The sequence below is a fragment of the Furipterus horrens genome, unplaced genomic scaffold (assembly GCF_987537825.1).
Source record: "Furipterus horrens unplaced genomic scaffold, mFurHor1.1.pri manual_scaffold_15, whole genome shotgun sequence".
Lineage (NCBI taxonomy): Eukaryota > Metazoa > Chordata > Mammalia > Chiroptera > Furipteridae > Furipterus > Furipterus horrens.
Window position 1 is genome coordinate 806,735 of NW_028327185.1, and position 23,925 is coordinate 830,659.

Here is a 23,925-nt window from a genome sequence, read left to right on the forward strand (position 1 = left end):
GGGCTGTGAGTGGGAGCAGAAACCAGTGTGTGTGTGGTGCTTTCTGGGAGAGGAGCCAGGGAGGCCGGACCCCTGCGCTCTGCCTGGGGCCCTGCTGAGGGGACGCTGTCCCACCGCTGTCACACTGCAGACTCTTTAGAACTCATCTAGTTATTGTGCACATGTGCACACACGTGCACCCGTCCACATGCACACACATGCACACAACTTTAGTGTGTGTATTTACGGGGAACCAAAGAGTGTACCCGCAATTACATGCATGGCTCCATGGCACACATGCTCTGTCTCAGACCCCGACTCCCAGCCTCACTCAGCTCTTGGGGTTCACATCTGTGGGCCACACACCCCATTAGCGTAACGCCTCCCCACGCACGTGCCGAGTCTTTCTCTCCACAGTTGCCATCTTCCTGCCCAGCCTGGCACAGGTGCAGGCTGGCTCTCCCCGGAAACGCCTGGAATTCACGACAGGATCCAGCTTCCCAGACCAGACCACACCCGAGGGCAACGCCACGCTGGACCCCCTTCAGGCCCCCCCGGGGCCCCGGGAACAGTGCAGCTGTGCCCATCACAGGGAGCTGCCCCTGCTATGGCCCCCGCGCCTCCTCACCAGCACCAGAGCTGCCGCTCGGACAACCCACTGAACTCTGTGGACAGGCTGCCTGCCCTGTGGCCACCAAATGTATCATTGCAGCATCTAAAATAGAGCTGGCGGCTCCGGCCCGGCGGGCCCTGGACGCCTGGCTGAGGTTTGGCTGGAGCCGGGCTGGAGAAGAGCCGTGTATCAAACGCGCGTGGACGAGCACAGTGTTAGCAGCGAGAGCCGAGGCTCCTGGGCCAAACCTGGAGCCACGGGCGGACGGAGCTGTGTACTCCCACCCCCACCCGGCACCAGGGCGGGCTTCTGAACCTGGGGGCGCCCCCCGGGCGCTCCCCCTCCTCCTTGCCCTGCTGGAGGCAGAGGTGCGGGTGGAAGACAAGACACCCTGAGCCACCCGCTGTGCCCACGCTGGGCTCCCTGCAGCGGCCACGCCAGTGCATCTCATCCTGCCTCTGCCTCCAGCTGGGGACAGAACCAGCGCCTGGGGCCTCGTCCCATCTGCACGCCAGACCCTGCAGGGGCCTGTGTCCCGGGGACAGGCAGAACGCACCGGGGGGCCCTGGTTTCCTCTCCGTGACAGGAGCGACAGTAAGGGGCAGGTGTGGGTGTGGGCTGCTGGCCTCAAGCACTGACCAGGCCCTCCCTGCACGGGGACGCAAGGCTCCATCTGGAGAAGCCCCAACGAGCTGGGGAGCAGGTCGGTGGCACCAACGAGAAACACGTGGCGTGCACTTCCCTCTGCTGGAGGCTCACACCGGCTTCCAGGCACAGGGCGGAGGGCCCGGCCGGGCCAGGTGCTCGGTGCAGACATGAGGCAGAGAACCGGGGTCCAGGTCGGGGGCCGAACAACACCGGGCCCAGGAGGCAGGGCAACAGGTCCGGCTCCTCCTTCCATCTTATCTCAAAAGAAAAGATGGGATGGAAAATGGACAGGGGTCTGCCCGCTGTCCCAGGAAAGGGGCCTGTGAAGAGCAGCAGGTTTGTACCCACAGACGGACACTCTCAGGAGACAGCACCTGGACTCCATAGCTTTCCAATAACGAGCGCATTCCAGGAAAATAAGGTAGTGAGCCTGCTGCCACTAGGAGCGTGTAAACAAAACACCCACCTGCCTGTGGTGCCACAGAGGGATTCATTTCAGCTGTAGGTGGGCGGCTCAGCCACTGTGCAGCTACGAGAGATCCCAGGGATGGGTGCGGGGCGGCATGCTCTGTGCAGAGGAGGGAGGGACCCTGCCGGGCTGTGCAGGGAGACGCAGCCTCGGCTACCCTCGGCAGGCACTGAGCTGCAGGAATGCGCCCTGGGGGCTCGCTCAACCTGGGCCCAGGGCTGGCTCACCTGCGCCCCACGGAACAACCTGCACCTGTGACCCCGGGGTCAGAGGCCGTGAGGGGCTGGCATGTGCGCAAAGGGACAGGTGCAGAGGAGGGCGAGGCTGGAGGTGAGTGGAAAGGAAAGTGCTCGGTGCTGGCAGCCTGGGGCTGGGGACAGGTCACAGTGAGGCCCCCACAGTAACAGACAGGGCAGGCGTATGTGGGACAAGATGAACGCGTCAGAAGACAGCCTGGGATTTCAGGCGCCTTGTCCCTGTTCCCCACTCAGGCCCCACTGCAATGGGGCTCTCCCTGGGCTGGGTCATGCTGCAGGGAGGCAGCAGCACTCCGGGCCCTCGGGCACCGTGTGCCTGCACAGAGGGCCTGTGCCCAAACCTCCTCTGGGGAACTGCTGCGCTCAGGGGTGCAAAGGAGGCTCTGCCTGAAGGCAGGAGCAGGACCGGGCCAGCCCCTGTAGGGCAGGAGAGAGGAAGCAAACTTTCTGAGCAAGCGGAGAAGATAAGGGCTCCCCTCAACACTTCACAGCCTGAAGGGCCTGAGGCAGTTCCCCTGCACACACCACGGCCACCACCCCCTTCAGCCTGGCTTCTACAAAGGTCCTCCAGCTCTGCCTGGGGTGGGGCAGCAGTGAACCCCACTCTCCTGCTGCACCTCAGGGACTCAGGGGAGGCACCAGGCAGTCCACGTGTGTGGAGTATCCACACGAGGGTGCTGGGGGAACCTGCCCGCCTCACCTGCCTCTCTCCTCATCAGTGACCTCTCTACCTCCTGGGCCCCCCACCCCAAGACAGGGAACAGAAAGAAAACTGTTTTCAAAACCATATGTTCCCTCCCCTCCTCAGAGCACCCAGGACAAACTCTGCAGTGCAAACCCCACCCTCACACACGTCCCCCAAACCCACACCAACCAACTGGCTTAGAAGTGGAGCACTTCCTGACTCCTCTGCTGGCCTCCCTGTTGCCATGGCAACCCCTCTCCTGGGTCTTGACACCTTGGAGAGGAAGTGGCACCAGACCTCCAGCATCCCAGGGTCTTTTGCACCCAGAGCTGGGGCTGCCTCACTGGCTCACTTTGTCCCTTTCCCTGGAGGAGGTTAGAGGGGGAATGTTCAGGGAGTTGACAGGTGTGCTTTGGGCCGGGGAGGCAGGGACGGTGGCCTGGGCCGGGTAGGCAGGGACGGTGGCCTGGGCTGGGGCAGTTCCAAGGTCTGACCACTTACTCTGCACCCCTCCCCCAGCCCTACCTGTGAGGAAGAGCCAGGCAGGGTCCCTCCCATCCACAAATGGGGAAACTGAGTCCCGGAGGAGGTCACAGAGCTCAGGACTTGTGGGCAGGGAACCTGGGATTTCAACTCCCAGGCTGCCCCAGGTCAGAGCCAAGCTGCCTGATGTGCCCTCTCGGCAGGAGCCCAATGGCCTCTGGGGCTGGGGGCTGGCCCATGCCCTAGGGCAGCCATCTCAGCCACCTCCTGGGTTCTCCAGCGGGATCCTAGAGATCTGGCAGCTCCCCAGGTGGGGGTGGGGGCGGGGGTGGGGCAGGGTGCCTGCAGGGACCATCTGGGCCCCAGCTGATTTCGGGGAAGGGGCAGTCAGCTCCAGCTCTTCCCTTTCATTCCAGAAAGGCTCTTACGTGGAGCTGCTCATCCCCCTCCCTTGGAAATTGGGTCTTGGCAGCTTCTGGGGCTGGGATGGCACCAGGGCGGGAGTGTAACCTGACTCGGAGCTTCACTGAGGGGAACAAATGCCCTGTGTCTTTAGCCGCCATCAGGAGACACCAAGGCAGCAGCCATCCCAGCCCCAGAGGCCCCCCTGCTCCCCACAGAGGCCCGTTCTGGCAACCCAGAGCTCCTTCTGGGGCTCTTCCATCCCCCATCCATCAGTCCACCCTCCACCCCACCCACCTCGGGTCTTCTCCGCTGGATGGGACAGCAAGTTTGCCAGACTTCCCAGCCCTCGCACCCTACCAGAGTTAGCCCTCTGTGGGGTCATTAGGCAGGGCTGGTGGCCTTGGTGAGGCTCCTCTCTCAATCTGGCCCCTTCAGGAGAGCTGGACTGAGGAATCTGCCTTCCACCAGGACTGCAGAGGACTCAGAGGCTCTGGAAGCTTCTGCCCTGCCTTCTCCACCTGGGAGCTGGGAGGAGGTACTCCCCCATGACCCCCCAGGTTGCTGTGAGGCTCTCCTATCAGTGTGCTTTGAGAGGTGACAATGCTGAGCAGGAGTGGGGACCACAGTTCAGCCACCCAACCACCACCACCTGTCCCACCCCACCCCCAGCCAGCCCCAGGACCATTGTCAGGGTGTCTGTGGCTACTGCCTCTCGAACAGCAATTAAGGAGGCCTCGTTCAAGGCCTCTGGGTCTGGGGACAGCCCAGATTAGCCACGTCATCCTAAACAGGCAAAGCCTTGACCTTGAAAACAGAGCTGCGCCCTCTGCACTGCTGGAAGAGGGCCAGCCCTGCACATCTGGGCGCAACGCTCTCTTATAACGGGCCTGAGACCCGGTGCCCTCCCCTCCTCTGCCCTGCCCCCACTCCCAATCCCCGGGCCTCCTCCTCAGGCCTGGCTACAATTCACTGGTGACAGCGGCCAGCGGAGAGCTGCCTCCCTTGCCCATCCCTCTCCATCACAACGGCTGGCCCCTCTCCTTTTCTCCACGGCAGTCCTTCGTGCCTAGAATTATTTCTTATTTCTCTGTTGTCGGCTTCACCCACGAGCAGCGCTCAGCACAGGCTGGTGCGTCCCTGAGGTCACGGTCCGGGTCTGCACCCACAGCCCTGTCCCCGCTCGGCCCTGCAGAGCCCACATGCGGCCCCCTCCTCCGCGAGGTCCCAAATCCTTGCCCCTGGCCCACGCCGGAGTCCGGGACCCTGGCAGCCGGCGGCGGCCCTCTCCGGAGCGTCACTCCCTCCGTCCATGCCCACGCGCCCCTCCTCCGCGAGCCGGTCACTCGGACCGCCGGTCACTCCGACGTTGCCCGCGCCGGCCCCGCCCCTGCACAAGTGCGTGGACACCCCCTTCCCAGCCCCCGCGGGGCGGGCACCAGCCGGGTACCCGGCAGCGCAGTCCCCGGACGCCCAGAACCCACATCCCAACCACCGAAACAAGTCCGTGGAGCCAAGGTGGCCCACCGGGATCCAGGCCGGGTCCCCGTCCTCCCGCAACCCCAGCGCGGCCGTGCGGGCTCCCGAGGCCCCGGAACCTGGCGTCCTGCACGGCCCATCTGTCCTCTCCGGGCAGGGGATCCCCCGAAAGCCAGCGCAGCTCCGGGGCCGCTCGGGTTTTCTGCATAGACTCCAGGCTCGGAGAACAATGGAGTTGCTCTCCGGGCTTCCTCCGCCAGAGCAAGCTTTGTTCCTCCCTTCCCGTGGCTCGGCTTCCACTAGCCGAAAGGCACGGGCTTCCCAGGCAACCGGGAGGCTCGGGCGAAAGCCCAGACCTTTCCACACTCTCTAAAATCCCGGGGTAGGGGTTTGGGCCAGCGCCGGGCGGAGGGATAGGACGCGCATCCAGATGCGCGCAGCTGCCTGCGCGCCCGCCCTGGCCGGCCCCAGACGCGTCCCCTTGCCAGAACCCCCACACCCGGGACATCCGACTCGCGATCCCACCGAGGACCCACAGAGGAAGTGGGGCCTCAGCTCTGCTCGGGGCCAACAGCCTCACATCTGCTTCCCGCACATGTGTCCTCTGGACCCCGCTCTCCCGGGCTCTCCCAGCAAGGCTGGATGCGCTTAGGGCGCACAGACCGCACATCCATGGAGGTGTCCATCAGCCACACTTCCGCCGCTGTAGACCCTGGGGTTTCAGATTCGAGGCAGCCAAGAGGCTCTATTTCTCAGACTCTAGGTCCTGCACCTCCACTGTCAGCCTCACCGCAGGCAGGCCAGAGCAGGGATTCCTCCTGGTGACATTTTTAGGAAGGTGCACTTTAGCAACGGCATCTGGAAGTGGGCCAGCCCTGCACATCTGGGCGCAATGCCCTCTCATAACCGACCAGCGATCTGGAGCCCGCGCAGGCCGCGGTGGTGGGGTGGGGTGGAGGGGCGCTCGCTTTCCCCACACCCCCCTTCGCAGCGGGCTAGGAGAAAGGAGAGCAGGGGCGGCGGGCGGGGCGGACTCACCCAGCATCTGGCTGAAGAGCAACTGCTCCAGGTCTCCCAGCACCGTCACCACGAGCTCGGGGTCCACCTTGAGGAAGGCGCGCTCTTCCTGGCCCTTGGCGGAGGGCACGGGCGCGGAGCCCTTCTGCGCCTTGGCCTTGCTGGAGAGCAGCTCGTCATCCGACTTGCCATCGTCGCTGACGGCCGCCTCCGGAGCCTTGCTCAGCGGCTTGACCTCGGCGTAGGGTCCGCGCGGGATCCGGCTGGGCTTTCCCAGGCTGGGCGCCAGAGGAGCCAGGGGCGTCTTGGCGCCGCCCGCGGGGCTTCCCTTAGCCTGGAAGAGCGAGTGCTCCGACTTGGACAGCGTCTTGGACATGAGCGGGGCCTCGCGGCCCTTGGACCCCGCCTTGCCCAAGCCCTTGGGCGCTTTGGCCATGTCGTCGCTCCACTCGGGCTCGTAGAGTTGCAGCTTTTTCTCGGAGTCCGTGAGAAACGACAGGTTGGTGAGAGACTTCTGCTTGCGCAGGTTGGAGGCGGGTGGCCCGCCGGGGACTCGGCCATCCACACTGCCGGACTTGAAGACCTTCAGCTCAGCCGCGCTGGCCTTGGCCATGCCGCCGCCGCCGCCGGGCGCCTTGGCGCGCTTGGGTAGCATGCCTCTGCCGTCCGCCGCCGCCTTCCTCCCCGCACCCCGGGGCTCGTCGGCGCCCTCGTCGCCACAGCCGCTCAGCTCCACCTCAGGCTGCGCGCTCTTGACGCTGCTGCCCAGCATTCTGCCCGCGAGGAGCGCATGGACGATCCGCGCGTCTGCAGGCACGGGGCGGGGGAGCGCAGGGAGGAGGAGGCGGGGGAGGGGAGAGAAAGGACGGAAGAAACCGAGGAAGAAGGGAGAGGAAGGGGGAGGGCGGAGGGCGGAGGGAGGGAGGCGAGCCGAGCAGCGGGCGCAGGAGAAGACACGCAAGGAAGGAAGCCGGGGAAAGGAAAGAGCGAGGAAACGTGCAGCGAAGGGGCGGGGGGTGGAGGAAAAGGGGCGGGCGGGGAAATACAAATTAAAATGTAAAAATCAACCCAAGGAGGGTTGGACGCCCCAAAGCCCGGTCCGTCTGGCCCCCCGCCCCGGGGTTCTGGGGCGCACAGCGGCAGCGCTCGCTCCTCTCTCCGCCGGCCGCCCACCGGCTGGAGCAGGGGCTGCGGCAGCGGCTCCGACTCCGAGGCAGGAAGGAGGGAGGGGAGGCGGCGCATCAGGGAGGGGAGGAGTGTGCGCAGGGAGGGGGTGGGGAGAGGGCCGAGTCTATTTCTGGCTTAGAGGGGGTGGTATCTGCAGCAGAAATGCAGGGGCGGATGAATTGGGGTACCCGTAGTTGGGGGGGCAGAGATTAGGGATGCCGCAGGTTTTTCTCCTCGCTCTGGGCGCAGACATGGTGGGCTCCCGCCAAGCCTGGAGGGGGGTGGGGAGGATCTGCTGAGATGCGGGGTGCAGGTAAAGGACTGAGCCAGCAGCTCTGGACAGAAGCCAGGGTGGGCCCTAGGGCCCGGGGACGGCTGCTGGGAAGGGGCGGGGAAGTACTACCCAGGTCGCTGGTTCCCGCCCCCTGAAGCTGGTTTCCCCCCGGGAGACCCTGGTCTCACCTTGTTCAGCCTCGGAGCACTAGGTGGCTGGGAGAGGCAGGGCCTAGGGTTGACTGGGGAGGGGGTTCAGGGCATTGAAGGATCAGAGATCGGGTGCCCATTCCAACTGACTGTGTGACCTTGTCAAAGTCACCGCGCCCCTGGTTGTCATACCAGCTACCCCCGTGGAAGGACTGGAACCGTGACGTGCAGGGTCCAACCCAGGGAAGCAGAATGAAGCCCAGCACAGGCTCCTTGCCTGCCAGAGTGAAAGGGAGGTGCCCCTGGGCCAGGGGAGAGAGAAGAGGTGGGGACAGCAGTTTGCCCAGGGCTGTGCCTCAGTGAGGGGACACTGCCCACCCTTCCACGGCCTCCCACGTCAGGGCCAAGTGGCCTGAGCAGAGGTTCTTAGACAGGAAAGGGGCTGCAGACACTCAAGGGGTGACTCTGAAGGCCACGCCTCCTCTGGGGGGGGGGAGCCCCGATGGTAAGACCCCAAGGGCCCTCTGCCAGCATGCCCTGGTCATCAAACTGTCTGCCCACCACCCCCAAGCTGCGCCTCTCTGGCTCTGCCCCCTTCGCCAGCATCTGAGGAGGCCGTGTGTCTGTGCCCACCCCTCTCCTAGTGCCGGTCCTCACACGGGCCCCCCTGTCTCCCTACTAGCCCTGGGGCTGCCCACCCGCGGAACGGCGTCTCAGCCCCTTGCACTGGGTGGCTCCTGCACCTGGGCTGCTTAAATGGATGTGGAAGCCCGGCCACTGGGCACTAGATCTGGCCCCGGCATGACCCCGGTTCCCAGTGGGGTCACAGACTGCCTCCTTAGCCCCAGGGCCGGGCGGAGACCTTAGGACCCACAGCTGCAGGACCCTGCAGGACCGGCGCCCAGAGCTCGCCAGCAGAGCCAAGTCGGGTAAGAAGCATGGGCCCCGGGCTGGGCCTCGGAGATACAGGTTCTGCCCTCGAGATGCCACTGTGTGACAGGAACACTCAACAGACGAGGAAGACCTGTCCCCAGGGAAAAGCAGCGTCCCACACGTCAATGCGTGCATCACAGGTGAGACACACACAAGTGTGTGTGTACTGAGTGCAGACGTGACGGGAGGGAGATGCCTGGGCACAGCAGGACCCCCTGTCCCTCTTTAAAGGGTCTTGTCACGGTCACGTGGTGGTCCCTTTAAACAGTCACCTTGGCCCGCTGGAACTGGCAGATGCTCCCTCTCTGTTTCCCACCCTTTCACATCCCGAGTTTCCCACCATGCCTTGCTTCACGGCTACAGCCACTCCCAGCCCCAGCCACAGCCAGGGTGTGCAGCATGATCCTCGGTAAGCCCGAAAAAGAGGGGCCTCCCCTGTCACCCCAGCCCCAAACCCAGCCCCTCCACTCGCAGGACAGACAGGCTGTGAATGGTCCATGGCATAGAGATGCTGCCAGATCAAAAGGAGCTACATGATGGGCCAGGGCGGGGACTGGGTCCTGCCCAGTATCCAGAGGGGAGGCGGGAAGAGGCTGCTTTAGAATCACACGAGTCCCCTGTCACCGGCTCCCCCACATCGGCGCCTCGTCCCACCCCCTTCCCCGTTTCTGTGATGGGGTCGACTGAGTGACGTGACCCCATTGTTGAGCAAGAACATGAAGCACTTTGAGGAATGGAGATGCAGGCACAGAGCCAGGGAGAGGCGTGCTGTGAAATGTCACATTCTGCCCCTGCGGCTGTGAGGAGGAGACCCCGGTTGTCTGGGGGGTGGGGTCCGGGGGTTCTGCCCACTGGCCTGGGTTAGGGTTGCTGTGGGTGGGGACAGAAAAAGAAGAAAAGGTGGGAAGGAGGGCAGGGCTGCCACCACCCATTTGACCTTGAAGGCAACCTGCGGAGAAGGCGGGATCTGAGGATGAGGGCAGCGGGCAGGTGACTGCAGGTGACTGGGAGCCGAGCGGGTGGGGACCGGTGGCAGGAATAAGAGCAGCCAGACCCGGCTGCCAGCCATCAGAATCCGCTGACGGCGCAGAGGTGGCTGAGTGGGACAGAGGGCTGACGGTGCCGGGAGTCTGGCCCTGACAGCGTGGGGGTGGGGTTGGCGTCTCTCCAGGGACGGAGACTTCCAGGGAGCTGGCTTTGGAGGAAGGGTTAGTGCGCTCGGTGCCCGGCCTCCAGGACGCCTTCCCGGACTCCATGCCGCTCGGCAGCCACCAGACAGCCGCCAGAAGCCTGTGGCTGACACTCAACTTGCTCAGTTGTGTTTCCATCCCTGGTTGGTCCCTGGTAATGGGCTGTTTCTCCAAATCCAGTGGCTCTTTGCACACAGTGGGGCTCTCAGACTAGCTGGTCAGGGATGGCCAGTGAAGAAATGGGCATGTGACTCAGAAAACACGTGTTGGAGACGTCTACAACAGTGACCTCTCGGAAACCCACGGCCAGCTGGTGTGCCGGGGGGGAGCCAGGCTCTGGGATGGAGCCCCAGCAACACCTTCCCTCCCTCCTCTGCGGCCCCGGGCCTTCAGGGGCCCCAGAGACCCCCCCACACCTCTGGGAGACAGGGGCAAGAGTGGGTGGGTGACCTTGAGGTACCTGGCACATGTGGCAGTCCCAACTGGACCTTGAGCCCCACCCTCCTTGCCACCTGGGGAAGAAAAGGGGCCATTGGACACAGTGGTCCAACATAGAGGCAGCAACTTGCTCACACCTCATCCAGGAAGCCCTCCCTGATGGACCCACCAGCCTCCTCACAGCCTAGTCACCTCCTTCCCTTTGCCTGGAATTGGTTACTGACACATGTCTGTGGACTCTGCAGGGCCCTGGCTCTGTCCCAGGAGGCTCCCTGAGCTCAGGGGTCGGGGACTTTTCTTCTGGGCCACAAGCTCAGGCATGTGGGCTCAGAAGAGATCTGTTGTCAGCCTGTCTGGTGGGGAACAGGAGGTGCAGCAAACTGGAGGTGGGAGTGGGGCCAGGAGTCGTGGGTCTCAATCTGCCTTCTGACTCCGCTCGGCGGCCTCGGGGACGGCTTCCAGGAGGGTGGGAGTGCTGAGAAACTAACCAGCAACCTACACCCGGAGCTCAGGCAGCCTGGAGGCAGCCCCCACCCCACCCCAGCCTCCACTCAGCAGCCTGCCTGTGGTGTGAACTGGGAGGGGTGCACACCAGGCTTGGGACTGAAAACAAGGCCCCTCTGGTCACAGGAGGCAACAGGATGGAGCTTGGGGGACAGTAGCCCCAGCAGGAGGGACGGAGGCCCTCCCTTCAGGGCCTGGTGCTCTGGGCTGAGAGACTGCTCAGTCCGAGGACCAGAGCTGAGCCCAGAGGAGTGACCGTCCCTCAGCCTCCGGCCCCTCGGTCCCCTCTGCAGCACCCAGATGTGTCTTTCTCAGGCAGGACCAGCCCAGAGCAGGTCACGGAACCGCCGGCCTGTGAGGGGCCTCCCGGCGGGAGGAGGGGAGAGTGTGGGAGGCTGACTGGAGACAGCCAAGCTGCCGGTGGGTGAGTCCTCGATACGGCAAACCTGCCCCATCCATGTCCACGCAGAGAATCATAATGCCCAGTGGACCCCAAAGACAATCGCACCCCACGTTCTGCCTTAGCACAGAGCTGACCTGTCTATACTGTCCTATCGCCTTGCTGTGGCCCCGGAAACCCAAACACCCGGCACGAAAAACCACAGGCCCTGTCCTGAGGTTGTCTGGCCTGCCCACAATGGCGTGCCCGCCAGGGCTCCCTGGATGCAGCAGGCCCGGGGAAGCCAGCCATCACACGGAAGTTTTGTGTCGGGGACACGGAACGCTGCCCGGCTCTCAGGGCGCTCCTGGGCGCCAGACACTGCGAGAGGGAGACCCTGGACGCACCCAAACCTGAACCAGCGGGGACAGACAGACAGCTGGCCTTGCTACCGCCCTGGGGAAAGGTCCCTGTTTGCGGCAGCCTTCACGTTCTCAGCTGGCACCTCTGTGCTTCTTGAGGTTTCGTAGGTTTTCAAACGAGACGATGAACTTCCCAGAGGTAGGCCACAGATCCGTAGCTCCATGAGCGTTAACAGAATAATCGCTGGCAATTACTCAGCATATAAAAACGGCCGCGCAAATGTTAGAACACTCGCGGGTGTGCTGGGTGGGCGCTTCAGTGCAGGGTGGGAACTTCCAGTCCCCACAGCCAGATTTCATCACCAGGCGCTGACACACACACACCCCCACACCCCCATGCTTCCTGTCCCCATGGACCCCAGGTGCTCTGGCAGGAAGTATGCAGTGAGCTCAGGGGTCATGCCTGCCCCTGGACGGTGCCCTCCGCAATTCCTGGGACGTGGGCGTGTCGTAACAGGTGACACCACCCCACGGAGCAGTCAGGCACTAGGCGCCAGGCACTCCCCTACACACTTGTAGGGTGCACTGATCTCCCACAAAACCTCGGGAGGGCAGGACAGCTACCCCCAGGAGGCCACCCCAGAGGCGCAGAGCACCTGGCAGAGCTCTGACAGAGCGAGGGGGAGGTCTGATGCCCACAATGTGGACGGGTCAAAGGTGCTGCGGCCCGGCTGGTTCCGAGGAATCCGCGGTGACTGTCAGTCAGCCCGGTCTCCAGATTCTTCTTGCCTCTGTCCCAGCTCCCGGAAGTCCACTTGGTCCCAGACAGTTTTATGAACTGGGTCCCCAGACACCCCATGGGGGCACTGACCCGGAGCGAGGTCTGTGTTTTCTAGTCAATTGTTTGTGTGTCCTCTCTCCACGGATGGCTGGGACACGAGGCTCTGCTCTGCCCGAAAGCCCCCAGAGGGCAGGGGATGCAGCCGGGTGAACTCAGCATGAAATGACAGGTTGGGGAGGACAGACCTGCAGTGACCTCCTGGGGCTTGCTGGGTGGAGGGAAGGGTCAGCAAGGCTGTAGCTATTGCCCTCCCCTCGCGTGGCAGAGGTTGGGGGACCCAGCTGGGCTTGAACAGTTGACAGGGTGACCTGGTCCGTGCCGGCAGCGGGTGGGGGCAAGGGAGTGACACCGGCGAATGTGAATTTCTGACTCAAATCCTGGCACAGTCCTCAGCTGTGTGTCCCAGACAAATTATTTTACGTGGCCTCTCTGAGTCCCGTTTCCTCATCTGTCACAGAACAGAGCCGCCTGCCAAGGGCTGTGCGAAGTGCTTAAGGAGGACTTCAAGGGTTGCTCCTCACATCACGTCCTGTGCACGGTAGGTGCTCCATACATGAGCGTCCTCCTTGCCACCTGCTCACACGGTGCCGGGTCCCCTGCTCCTCACTACGCCTCCCCCTCCCCCCGAGGAGGAGCCCACACGGGGTGACACGTGGATTTCATCAGAGCATTGGCCTCCTGTGTCCTTTGGGGAGTCACTCGCAGCCCGGGATGCTCGGATCTGGCCCGAAGCCCCCGGAAGAGCACCGGGCTGGGGCGTGCAGCTGCCTCTGTGAGCAGCACGTGGATGGGGCCCTGCTGTCCCTGGTGAAAACATGTTCCGACGAGGCGTGTCCCCTCAGCGCTTCTTCAAACGTGCCACAGAGTGGAGTGGAAGCAATTAAGGATCTGTGTCAACCTCGGGTGACCTTTCTGAGTCCCACACATGGCCTTGCATGTGACGGCACAGATATGCTGGCCTGGCTGCCCTGGGTTTCCCGAATGGAGCTCTGGGGGCGGCTGCGCCTGGGCCCTGCCTCAGGCAGCCCGCGCCTCTGGGAGGTTAGGGAGCACTCCCTGACAGTTTGCCGATTGAATGGATGGATGGATGGATGGATGGATGGACGACTGAGTCAGCCAAACCAGGCGTGTCTCCGCTCTTCTCTCAGCCATTTTCTTGTGGCTCAGCAGAGAGTACAGGCTCCTCACCAAGCACAGGTCGACCCCAAAGCCCCCCCATCCCACTGCTCAGAGAGCCGGCCTGTCCTTGGCCTTGAGGGGTCACCATGAGGACTGGGGGTGGGGGTGGTGCCCGAGCGGACGCAGTGCTGTGGACCCACCCCCATCACCAGGAGCCGTGAGCCAGCCCACCCTCCAGAGTCACGCACGTTTTCAGATCTAGCTGGCGAGGGGTCTCCCCGCTGACGAGCCTGGAGGGCTCCTAGGGTGCCCCACTCACCAGGTGGTAATTAGGGACACAAGCCGGTTGGGGTGGGAGGGACCGCTGGCTCTGGCCGAGTGGCTGCAGCCATGTGGCACACATAAGGAAGCCATTACCCTAACAAAGCTGCAGAAGTAAAAATAGAGGCATAGTTTCCTGGTTAACCACATTCTAATCCGGATGGTTCCCAGGGCCAGTGGGGCTGGGTTTCCTTTTGTCCCCGCCGCCCGGTCCCCTGCGTGCCTGCTTCGCATGGGAGGCGGCAGGTTACTGTTTCAATGTCCAGTCCCCACCCCATCATCCTTCTTCCCGAGGCCTGCCAGGGGGGAGCGAGAGGGGTTGCTTTGTTTTTGGGGTCCCTCCTGGAGACCAGGCCTGAAGACGGCTCAAAAGGACCCCGTTCCCAGGCTGTGGGGGCCAGCAAGCCCCTGCCCAGAGGAGGACAATGTGTCAAGAATGACCCAGCACTGTGTCCAGGGATGTCTGGGTCAGCTCTGCCCACTGGAGCAGGACACCAAGCTGAAGCAGTGGCCAAGAGCAAGCTCGGTCCTTTCCCAAGACAAGTGTCGCTTTCTTTGTAAAAGGAGAGGAGAGCTGCTCCCCGCCATGTGGGGTCTCCTGTCACCCTGGTGTGCGTCTCACCTGTCCTCCAGGTATTTCTCTAAGGTTGCCAGAAGGTCAACACACACTCTTAAACCCTGCTAAGAGTTTAGACCCTGACCCCTGGCTGCTGTGGCTCAGTGTGTGGAGCGTCATCCTGCAAAGCGCAAAGTCACCAGTTCAATTCCCAGTCAGGACACCGGCCTGGGTTGTGGGTTCCACCCCCAGTCAGGGCGTCTAGGAGAGGCAACCAATTGATGTTTCTCTCCCTCTCCTTCTCCCTCCCTTTCCCCCTCTCTAAAAGAAAATAAATAAAATCTTTAAAAAAGTGTTTAAAAAGAACCTGACCCATTTAACTATGATTCCCTCGCCCACTCATTAATTCGTTCACAGCGATGGCCGCTGAGCGATGTGGCTCTGCCCTTTCAGAACATGGCTGCTCTGGGAAGGTCTCCCGTCCTGGCTCCTGAGGCCCAGTTTGCAGCGCTGCCCACACCGGGTGATGCCCGGCGACTCAGGGTGCCCCGGAGAAGGTGGCCGGCCTGGGCGGGCCTGGTGAGGGCGGTCCAGGGGCGGGAAGTGCGGCCAGCGGGGAGCAGAGGGGCCCAGGGCTCTGCCCTCCCAGATCATGTCTCCGCCACCACCCCAGTGGCCCCGCAGCCTCGGCACGGGGGGAACATGGCGCCCACTGGCCCCTCTCTGAGCCTGACCTTGAAGTGCTCAGACTGGAGGCCTGTCTCTGGGTTGAGTCAAGCTCAGCCAAAGCTCAAAGTGCCTCCGCAGCCGACGCCCCCGAGTGGAGGAAGAGCTGGACCTGCTGGTCAGGTGCACACGGGCCTCCCGCCCCAGGAGGGCGTCCTTCTCCCAGGCCACTTACCCATGCAGGAGAAGCCATCCTCTGTCCCGCCAGGGGGGGTGGCGTAGCCATCCGAGGCCCAGCTGCCCGGGGACAGGGGCCCGGGTTCGTGGTCTGTCTGCAACCTGCGGGACAGAGAACCACCGTCACGCACGGCCTCAAGCCTCTGCGTGGGCTGAGGGCGCCTCCTTAGAGCCTGGGTCTTCTCTGCTGGTACCCACGCCCCTGCAGCTGGGCCTCCCTGATGGGCATATGACCACACGTGTGTGCATGCGGTGGGGCAGCCAGTCTCCCGGCAGAGCGGGGCTGAGCAATGGGGGGAGGCCCTGAGGGCACAGGTCCCCACAAACGAGCATGACCTGCGGGGCATGGGGGCCTCAGGCCATGGCCACTGCCCTCGGGCTGTACGTGGGTTAGAGCCCTGCACATCACAGAGGGGAGAGCTCCCAGCTGGGGGGACATAGTCCCCCAGCTTGCCCCTCATCCTTGGTCCAGGCAGTGAGGTCGGGAGGAAGGAGGGGCAGGCTCAGCTCAGGCGACAGGACCCCCGGGAGGTGCCTTGTGCCGCCAGTGGTCACAGCCGGCCGGGTGGTCTCTGGGCACCAGCTCCCAAGTGCACACGAGCCCTGTGCCCCCCCCCCCCCCATGGCTCCCAGGAAGAAAGGCTGAGGGAGCCTTCATTGCAGGCAGTTACCCCGCCCACTCTGGCGCTCACTGTCTCCAGCTAAATGGGCCCTTTGGCCGCTGGGCAGGAGGAGGAGGGGAGGGCTGTGCAGGCAAGAGCGGAAACCGGTCTGGTCCTGGGGTGGGGGGGGCCAGGACAGGGCACCCGGCTCCTGGCATGGCTCTCTCGCCAGCTTTTACTTCTTCAGCACCCAGACAACCCGGCCTCTGGCTCAGCCCAGCCATCCGCTCGCTGGGAAACACAGAGACGGTCTCCTTCCGCCTCCACATCTCATCATGGGGTGGCAGCCATGACCCCCGGGGCCGGGCCCGCCTGCCAGTCTGGGGTCGGTGTCTTGGACGCAATGAGTGTAGACCTGGGAGTTTGCAGAAGGGAGGAGCCCCGGCGAGAAGGCACCGGGACATTCTAGAAGGGAGAGGGACAGCCTAGGTGAGGCCTCACACACTGCCGACCGGCAGGTTCACGCAGAAGCTGTCTCGTGTAACCGGCAGTTACTTCGTAGTTGAGTATGAAAGTGAACCAGTCTAACGAACTTCAGTATATACTTTATTTACACATAACCAACTGAAATGAAACTTGGTACATGTCTTCTATATCAATTTCAGTAGTTTTTTTGGTATGATACACTGTACAGCCATCACCTACGTGCAATGGAACACAACAGGTTTGCAGACATATCTGGTTTGCTGTGCTTTCCTTGTGAAGAGCATGCTCTGCACGTTCTAGTTGGGTTCTTTTTCACACCAGTGAGTATTTTATCTAAAACGTGGTCTTTCAGTTGTCCTGGAAGTCTGAATGGTAAATCAATGTAACGAGTGCTTTTAGAGGCACCCAAAGACACGCCAGGTTCTCTGCCGCATTCATTTGAATCAGCAGCCATCCGTTCCCCCATTGCTTCTAGTAGAAATTTTTCGTAGCTTATTTTATTTAGAAAATTGTAATTATAGTAAATCTTGAATGCACTGAATAAAGTGCTATTGATCAGAAAGAATGCTACTTTTCATACCACTTCATACTTTTCGAAAGATACTGCTGTTCTCCAAATACTGGTCTGCGTGACCGACTCCTTTCATGTATTTGGTGTGGTCTAATGTGCGTGCAGGCTTAACTGTGTCTTCCATAGAATTCCTCTCTCGCTTTCCGGTGGGTTTCATGAGGCACTGTGGGTAGTTGATACCATATTCACTAGCCTTTTGTCTTTCCATGATATAAGAACAACAGGTCCTTTCCGTAAAAACGTCACTTCCCCTCTCTGAAGATTCTTTGACTTTTATTTTAGTACCGTTGGCAAACCATGGTTCTCCCTTATGGTACCACAGATTAGTGTTTTCTTTTCTAATAATATTTCAGCTGTAGAAACATTATTATAATAATTATCTTGATATACGTGGTGCCAAGAATCAAGATATGGGCTCTAAGACACATAATAGTTTCTTGAAGCTTTTTGCCTTCACCCGAATAGATCTCAAAGTCGCAAAGCTCTTTCCAGGAGGGCAGAGGGCACAAGGCTGTAGATCCCATGGGACCACACGCAGGGGACGGAGGGGTCCCAGGAGCAGGGTGTGCTGGGTCAGAGGAGGCAGGACAGAAACTTCACTGGGAAGGGCTGTTCTGACCCAGATCCACGACGAGGAATGGCTGTGAGGACAGGCAGGTCGGGGCAACCAGGCTGGAGCTCAGAGGAAGCCCAGGTGCTGGAGTGCGGAGCAGGTTTCCACGAAAGCAGGATGTCTGTGGCTTCCAGGGGGCAGATGGCGCGTCCTTGGCTATGAAATGGCCCTTGGCAGCGCTGCCCTGACTCCAGGTCCAGGTCTCGCAGGGCGTGCTGGGCGCCGCCTACCTGCCTGCTGTGTGTTGGGGTGTCCCTGGCTCTAATCTCCCCTTGCTTGAGCTGAGACCTGACCTGCACCGGAATCCAGGGCCTGAAAAGGGCTGGATCTGGGGGTGGATGCTGAAGAGGACCCCAACACCCTTGCCCTTCTGTCTGCTGCGTGGCTCTGTTTAGGCTGCATCGAAATATTCAGAGGAGCAAGCCCTGCCCCTTTGGAAAATGTCAGATCCTCAACGCAGCAGCAACTTGCAGGGCAAAGGACAGCGAATCTGAAACAACTTAACGCCTAGACAGTCTCTCCCAGAGATCGGCTTCAAACACTGACGTCAGGTAGGAGAAGGACGACAACTCACCAGGGAAGCATCTTCCGCTTGGAGACCGGCCCTGGCAGGAGGGCCTGTCCTGCCTTTCTGCTTCCTTGATACTCCCTGTTGGCAGAGAGGGTCACCAGGGACAGGAGGGAGCGGCTCCTCAGGAAAAGGGACAGGAGTGGGCCATGCTTTGGAATGCAGGGACCCCGGGTAAGATCGTCCGCTGCTGCTCGAGGGGGCAGGCAGGTCACTTCGAAGCCTGTCTGTCTGGAAAGTGCTTCCCATGGGGCTCCAGTCCGGCGCCGCTCACTCGGCAGCCCCAGGACGCCAACTGCACTGCTCTGCGCCGCGTGGGGCGAAGTGAAGGTGACCCACCTCACCAGGCGACCGCCCGCCCGGCTAAGCCGAGGACCAGCTGCAGACCCGCTCCCAGCCTTTCTGTCCCAGAGCAAGCGGCTCATGCCTCTCCCATCGCTCTTGGGGTCCAGCCTTCTCATGGCCCCCCACCAACCTGCCGTCTTTCTCTGCGTCTGGTTTTGAGCGCCAACGTCCTTTCACAGTGTGGCGTCCGGCCCGAACACACTAAACGAGGCCTGAGTGTGTGCAGAAGGCAGCGGGACAGGACCCCTGGTGCTGATGGTGGCACGCGAGCCCCTTGGCTTTCCAGAGACCCCATCTTGCCATCGGAGTCTTGTGTGAAAGTGAACCCTCCCTGCGGTGCCACTCCCCACCCCGGACACTGGGCCACCTCAGAGGCCCCAGGGTCCAGGGAATGACGGAAAAGCTTTCCTGTACCCAAAATGGGAGAGTTTCGCCCCCCATCAGCCCAGGGCAAAAACCCAGGGAGTCTGCTGAGTCCGGAAGTCCCCTGATTTGCATGTGAATGTTTCTAGCCTGTGTAATACTTAGTAATTAAAATTTAGTTTACTTAATGTGGTCATGTTCGTACAGAGTTATGTTTTTCCTGGAAAAGCGCAGTTGACGGAAGTGTCTGTTTTCTATGCTCCTGGCTTGCCGTGTCTGAAGAAAGCGGGACAGACCCGCTGGTCGGCCACGTTGCTATGAACAGTGAGCAGCGCCCCCCCCCAGGGCTGGCCGAGCCGCACGGCCATTTCAGAAGCATTACGTACTGTCTTTGGTGTGCTAGGTGCAAAGGCAGACATGCATGATGCAACGTGGTAAACGGGGAGAGAGAGAGAGAGAGAGAGAGAGAGAGACCTATGGACAGACAGACACAGGCATGATGGCCCCCAAGGAGGAGCAGCAGAGATCTCGCTCGCAGTGAGCTGACGTCACAGTGCCCACGACAACGCGGCTGGTCTGAGGCACGAGGTCCCAGGAGAGCTGGGCAAGACTGACCGACCTGCCTACCCACCCGGCGAGCTGCTGAAGCCTCCAAAGACCCCGATACAGGTCTCTTCACTTACCAGAGAGGAGACAGGGACATTTAGGGGTGCCTTCCTCATGCACCTCGGTTTGCTCTGGAGAAAGACCAGAGCTTGGATCGGTTCCTGTTTTATGTCTCCACCCCCAAGGCAGGGCTCAGAACACCTCTGCACGCGGGCCCCCCGGGCCCCCCAGCCCCTCGCCAGCGAGAGCCCTGCTCACGAGGGCCCCGTCCCGCCGCCCACTCACCTGTGCTGGAAGGGAGCCACGGTGGCTGTGACAGGCTGACCCTGCTGGTGCGCCCAGGAGAAGCTGATGGGTCCCGGGGCTGGCACGGGGCGTCTGGTCTGCACGGGGCTGCAGGCCGGGGAGGAGGCCCCCGAAGCTGCCCCAGCCTCGAGCTCCAAAGACGTGGGGACCCCAGAACTTCTGCAGTTTTTGTCTCTTTGCTCTTTTCCTGGGCATTCGGGAGGCTGTTGACCTTCAGGAGCCCCCGGTGTTTGGGTTTCTCCGTGGGAAGGCGTCCGGGCTGGGCTCCTGCCCCGGGTCTGGAGGACTGGAATCCCTTCCCGGGCTAGCTTTCTCCCTCCCTGCGAGCCCTGTGTCTTCCCAGCTCTTCTGGGCCCTGCCCGACCGGACAGCGCTGCTTTGGGGGGTGCCCGGGGGCTACCCCATGGGGAGCTTGGGAGGCCATCAGCACCCTCGGTGGACTCTCTCACCATCCCAGAAGGTTTCGGGGAGCCTCTGCCCCAGGAAGCCCTCGGAGAGGAGCTCCTGGGGGGCTCCACAGCCTTGCCCCGCCTCGGGGAAGCCGCTCGCTGTGGGCTCAGGGCCAGGCCGGCCTGGCGTGACTGCAGCTGGGGAGAGGTGCCCGGGGTGTGGGTCCGGGTCTGGGAGGCGGCCCGAGGCACAGGGATGGAGGAGCCGTAGTGTGGGCGGCTGGCGGAGCTCACGTTGGCTGTCGCGCTCATGGTCAGCAAGGCCGGTGGGGCAGGCTGCTGTCCTGGGAGAGAGGAGAGAGGAGGAGAGACCGTTAGGCCCCCAGCTCCCACCCCTAGGTGGACAGAGAGGACTTTGGGGGGTGGAGGCCGCGGCCCTGGGCTGGACGTGGGCTCCTGGGCTCCCTGCCTGACTTGGGGAGTCTCTTCACTGCTCAGAGAGGAGCTGGGAGGCCCCCCCAGAGGGCCGCACCCTGGGAAACACAGGTGACGTGCTCTGTGGTGTGCAGTGAATGCGCTGGACAAATGGGGCTCATTCCCTCCCCCCGACTCCGTCCCTGTCCGCTGGTCAGCACAGACCCTGCTTCTCGCGGCCCCTCCCTCTCAGGCCTCCTCTGCCTCCGAGTCCCTGGTGAGCTTGCTGCCTGTGCCCCAGCCTTTTCTCTGTCAGTCCCTTCTACCCACCACGCTGCCTGGCCCCCGACGGTCCCCCAGCGGATCCCACTGGGTCCAAAGGCGGGGCAGTGATCGCAGTTCCCCACCCCTGTCCCCTCCCGCTGCAGCTGTACCAGCTCCTTGTCCTCCTCAAGGTGCCCTCCCTCCTGGCTCTGTCCTCTGTCCCCACCCCTCAGCCACTGGGCACACTCACTGCCTTCCGGACGCACCTCCCATCCTGGCAGGCTGACCTCTGCCACCCACTCCTCTGGTCTCAGAGACCTTGTCCCACCTTTAGATACAGGCAGATCCCCTAGGGCCCCTGCCCCCTCTCCTCGCACCCAGCCCCCTGCCCTCCAGACCCTGAGCCATTAATTATCCAGTCTGTGTCCCTTGTCCTCAGCTCCCCCTCCTGCCATGTTAAGGAATGAATGAATTGATGTTAATCATTTTCATTTCAAAGGGAATTTGAAGCAGTTTACGAAGACATCAGCCATCAATTCCAGACCGATGAGAGAGTGACCTTAGAAAATGCAACCACAAGAGAACCTGCAGAACACACGTGGGAATGTCTCCCCCATTTTGTCCGGGACAGGCCTGTGTAAGCACCGCATCAGAAGGGAGCGTGTACACACCTGAGGGCACAAACATCACCATCTTTGTATGGACAAAAAGCACTTGCAAAAGGTGCAAGCCATCAGTCAACTATAAAAATATTCGCACCCTATGAGAGAGAGGAGTTAAAACCTTTAAATACAGGGAGCGTGACCAAATCAATATTGAAAAGCAAACACCGTCAAAGGAAGGGCAGAAGGCTGGCCAGGAAAGTCACAGAAAAATAAAGCAAACTGGTCAAAAACGTAACAAATACAAAGGCTTCCTTAAAACCGAAGATTCACGTTGTGCTATCCAAGTCACCGCCCTTTAGAAAATGGTGATATCCAGTGGGCCTGACCCCGGGCGGCGGCGACCCCAGGCCCACGGCTGTGGGAACAGGGCTGGCGGGCGGGTGCCCCGAGGGAAGTGAGGCGGGCGTATGTTTACGCACAAGTCCAGCAGGGTGGCCGGCGCTCGGTGGGCACCAGAGCAGAGGAGAGTCCACCCGAGCATGGCTGGTCCCCTGGGGCCATGGCCAAGGAGAAAGCCACACCAGGGTGGTTTGTGGCTGTGGCTGACCTTGCCTGACCTTGACTCTGTGGTCAACTGTAGGATGTCAGTGGGACCCTAGAGCAAGGACAGATTTACAGAGCCACAGCGGAGATCGCCGTGAGAGAGGGGCTCACAGGACACGGCTGCTCACAGCAGAAGTCATCTCCCCAAGAGACAGAAGCGCTGCGCCCTCCCCTTCCCTCTCCTTTGGGCTTTAATCCCTGGAGGGCGTTATTGGATGGACTGAAGCCCGCCCACCTCCTCCAGCGGACGGACTGGAGACTAGGTTTCCTTTGCCAGCTCCTTCTGTTGGCCACCGCCTGCCCCCCAGTAAGCTACCAGCATCTCTAACCCGAGACCTGAGGGTACACCTGCTCAAAGGCCCCCCTGGGCCTGAGCTGCTGACCTTGGCCTTCAGCGCAGAGCTGGGCCATGCACTGACCAGCTGATCACCTGGGAGAAGGGCCTAAGCCCACTGGCCTCCTGCAGCCTCACCTCTGTGACATCAGTGTCCCCAAGCTTGATCTCCGGCATGGTACATGACCACCCAGGCCACTTCTGCTTGTCCCTCAGTCCTGGTCTCCACCAAGTCCCAGTGCGGTGACAAAGCCTCTTAGCCACCCTAGACCAGCCCTCTGGGAGCAACTTCAGTGTGAGAGCCCAGAACCCTCTTTCCCGGGAGCCGCGCCCCCACCCAGCTTCCTGCCCGGGGATCTCCCAAGACCCCACTCACCGTCACCGTCCTCAATGCGCCCCCAGCTCCCCTGGCTCAGACCCCTGTCCCTACGTCTCAGGCTGGCCAGGTTCCCGGCTGGACCGCGCAGAGGCCCGGCAGGCTGCTTCTCCCTCACGGGCCAAAGGCGCAGGTGCAGTGGCCGCTTCGACTCATCATTTTTTCAAAAGCCAGTTGGGAGGAGGCTTTGAAAACAGCCTTCTGCTGGGTCATGGAGCCCCAGCCCCTCACCTGCAGCCCCACCGTCCCAGGCGGGCACCTGGGAACCAGAGGCTCCTCACACCGAGCGCGTGCAGCAACAAGGAGGCCCACGGGTGCTCGTGTCCTGCACAGGTCTCAGAGGGGACCCGGCACAGCCCTGCCCGGACACAGCAACAGTGACTCTCCTCGTTGAGACATTGTTCCTCACCCTCGCAACAAGCTCCCAAGGTCGTGTGTAGCATCCCTGCGTCCTGGGTCGGGAGGGCAAGGCTGGGAAGGTTGAGGGAGCTGCCCAGCGCCACCTGCACCTGGGAAGGGGCAGAGCCACGACTCTGAGGCTGAGGATAGGTCCCCAGGGCCACACCGACCCCACACAGGCCCAGCCTGGCACATGGTGAGGACTCACCCAGTGTGGTCATTGGGGCTGCAAGGACAGAGGACCAGAACCTGCAGCACAGTGCACACTGGACCTGAAAATGCCACTGCCCACCAGCAGGAGGGCAGGAGAACACGGAGCGGACCGGGTGAAGGCCTCTGATTCAGGAAGAGCAGGGTTCAAGCCCCGGCTCTGCTCCTTCTTACCATGTGGCTTTCGACCAGCTACTGACCTTCTCTGAGCCCAAGGTCCTCATTTGCAATGAGCGGTTATGGAGTTTGGTAAAGATTAAACAAGAGCATAAAGGTTAACACCTAGCATGGTGTCCAGCACATAGTAGGTGCTCAAGAAATGGCAGAGTCCTGGCCAGTGTGGCTCAGGTGGTTGCAGGGTTATCCTGCCATTGAAGGGTTGCGGGTTCAATTCTTGGTCAGGGCACATGCCTAGGCTGTGGGTTTGGCCCCTGGTCTGGGTACCGTGTACGGGAGGCGGAGGAGCGATGCTTCTCTTTTGCATTGATGTTTCTCTCCCTCCCTCCCTCCCTCCCTCCCTCTCTAAAAGCAATGAGAACGTCCTTGGGTGAGGAAAATAAAACAGCAAGAGAAATGGCAGAAACCTGGTGAAGGGAAGGAGCCAAGGTCAGACACAGAGTGGACAGCCGGGTGGCATCCAGGGCGTGGTGGCACGGTCCCGGCCCCGTCACGGGGTGCAGCCCCACCCTGCACTTCCCTCCCC

The 23,925-nt window shown here is 61.9% G+C and overlaps 2 protein-coding genes across 2 annotated transcripts in view; one reads left to right on the forward strand and one right to left on the reverse strand.

The window, feature by feature from the left end:
* Nucleotides 1–23,925, forward strand: part of TNNT2 (troponin T2, cardiac type) — a 323,809-nt gene that overhangs the window by 175,985 nt on the left and 123,899 nt on the right. The window lies entirely within an intron of this gene.
* Nucleotides 1–23,925, reverse strand: part of NAV1 (neuron navigator 1) — a 136,411-nt gene that overhangs the window by 81,802 nt on the left and 30,684 nt on the right. Inside the window, exons 2-4 of the mRNA XM_090263256.1 lie at nt 19,608–20,361; nt 15,167–15,270; nt 6,054–6,839 (exon numbers count right to left, since the gene is read on the reverse strand). Coding sequence (XP_090119382.1) covers nt 6,054–6,839; nt 15,167–15,270; nt 19,608–20,329 — 1,612 coding nt within the window. The 5' untranslated portion in view covers nt 20,330–20,361. The remainder of the gene's footprint in view (nt 1–6,053; nt 6,840–15,166; nt 15,271–19,607; nt 20,362–23,925) is intronic.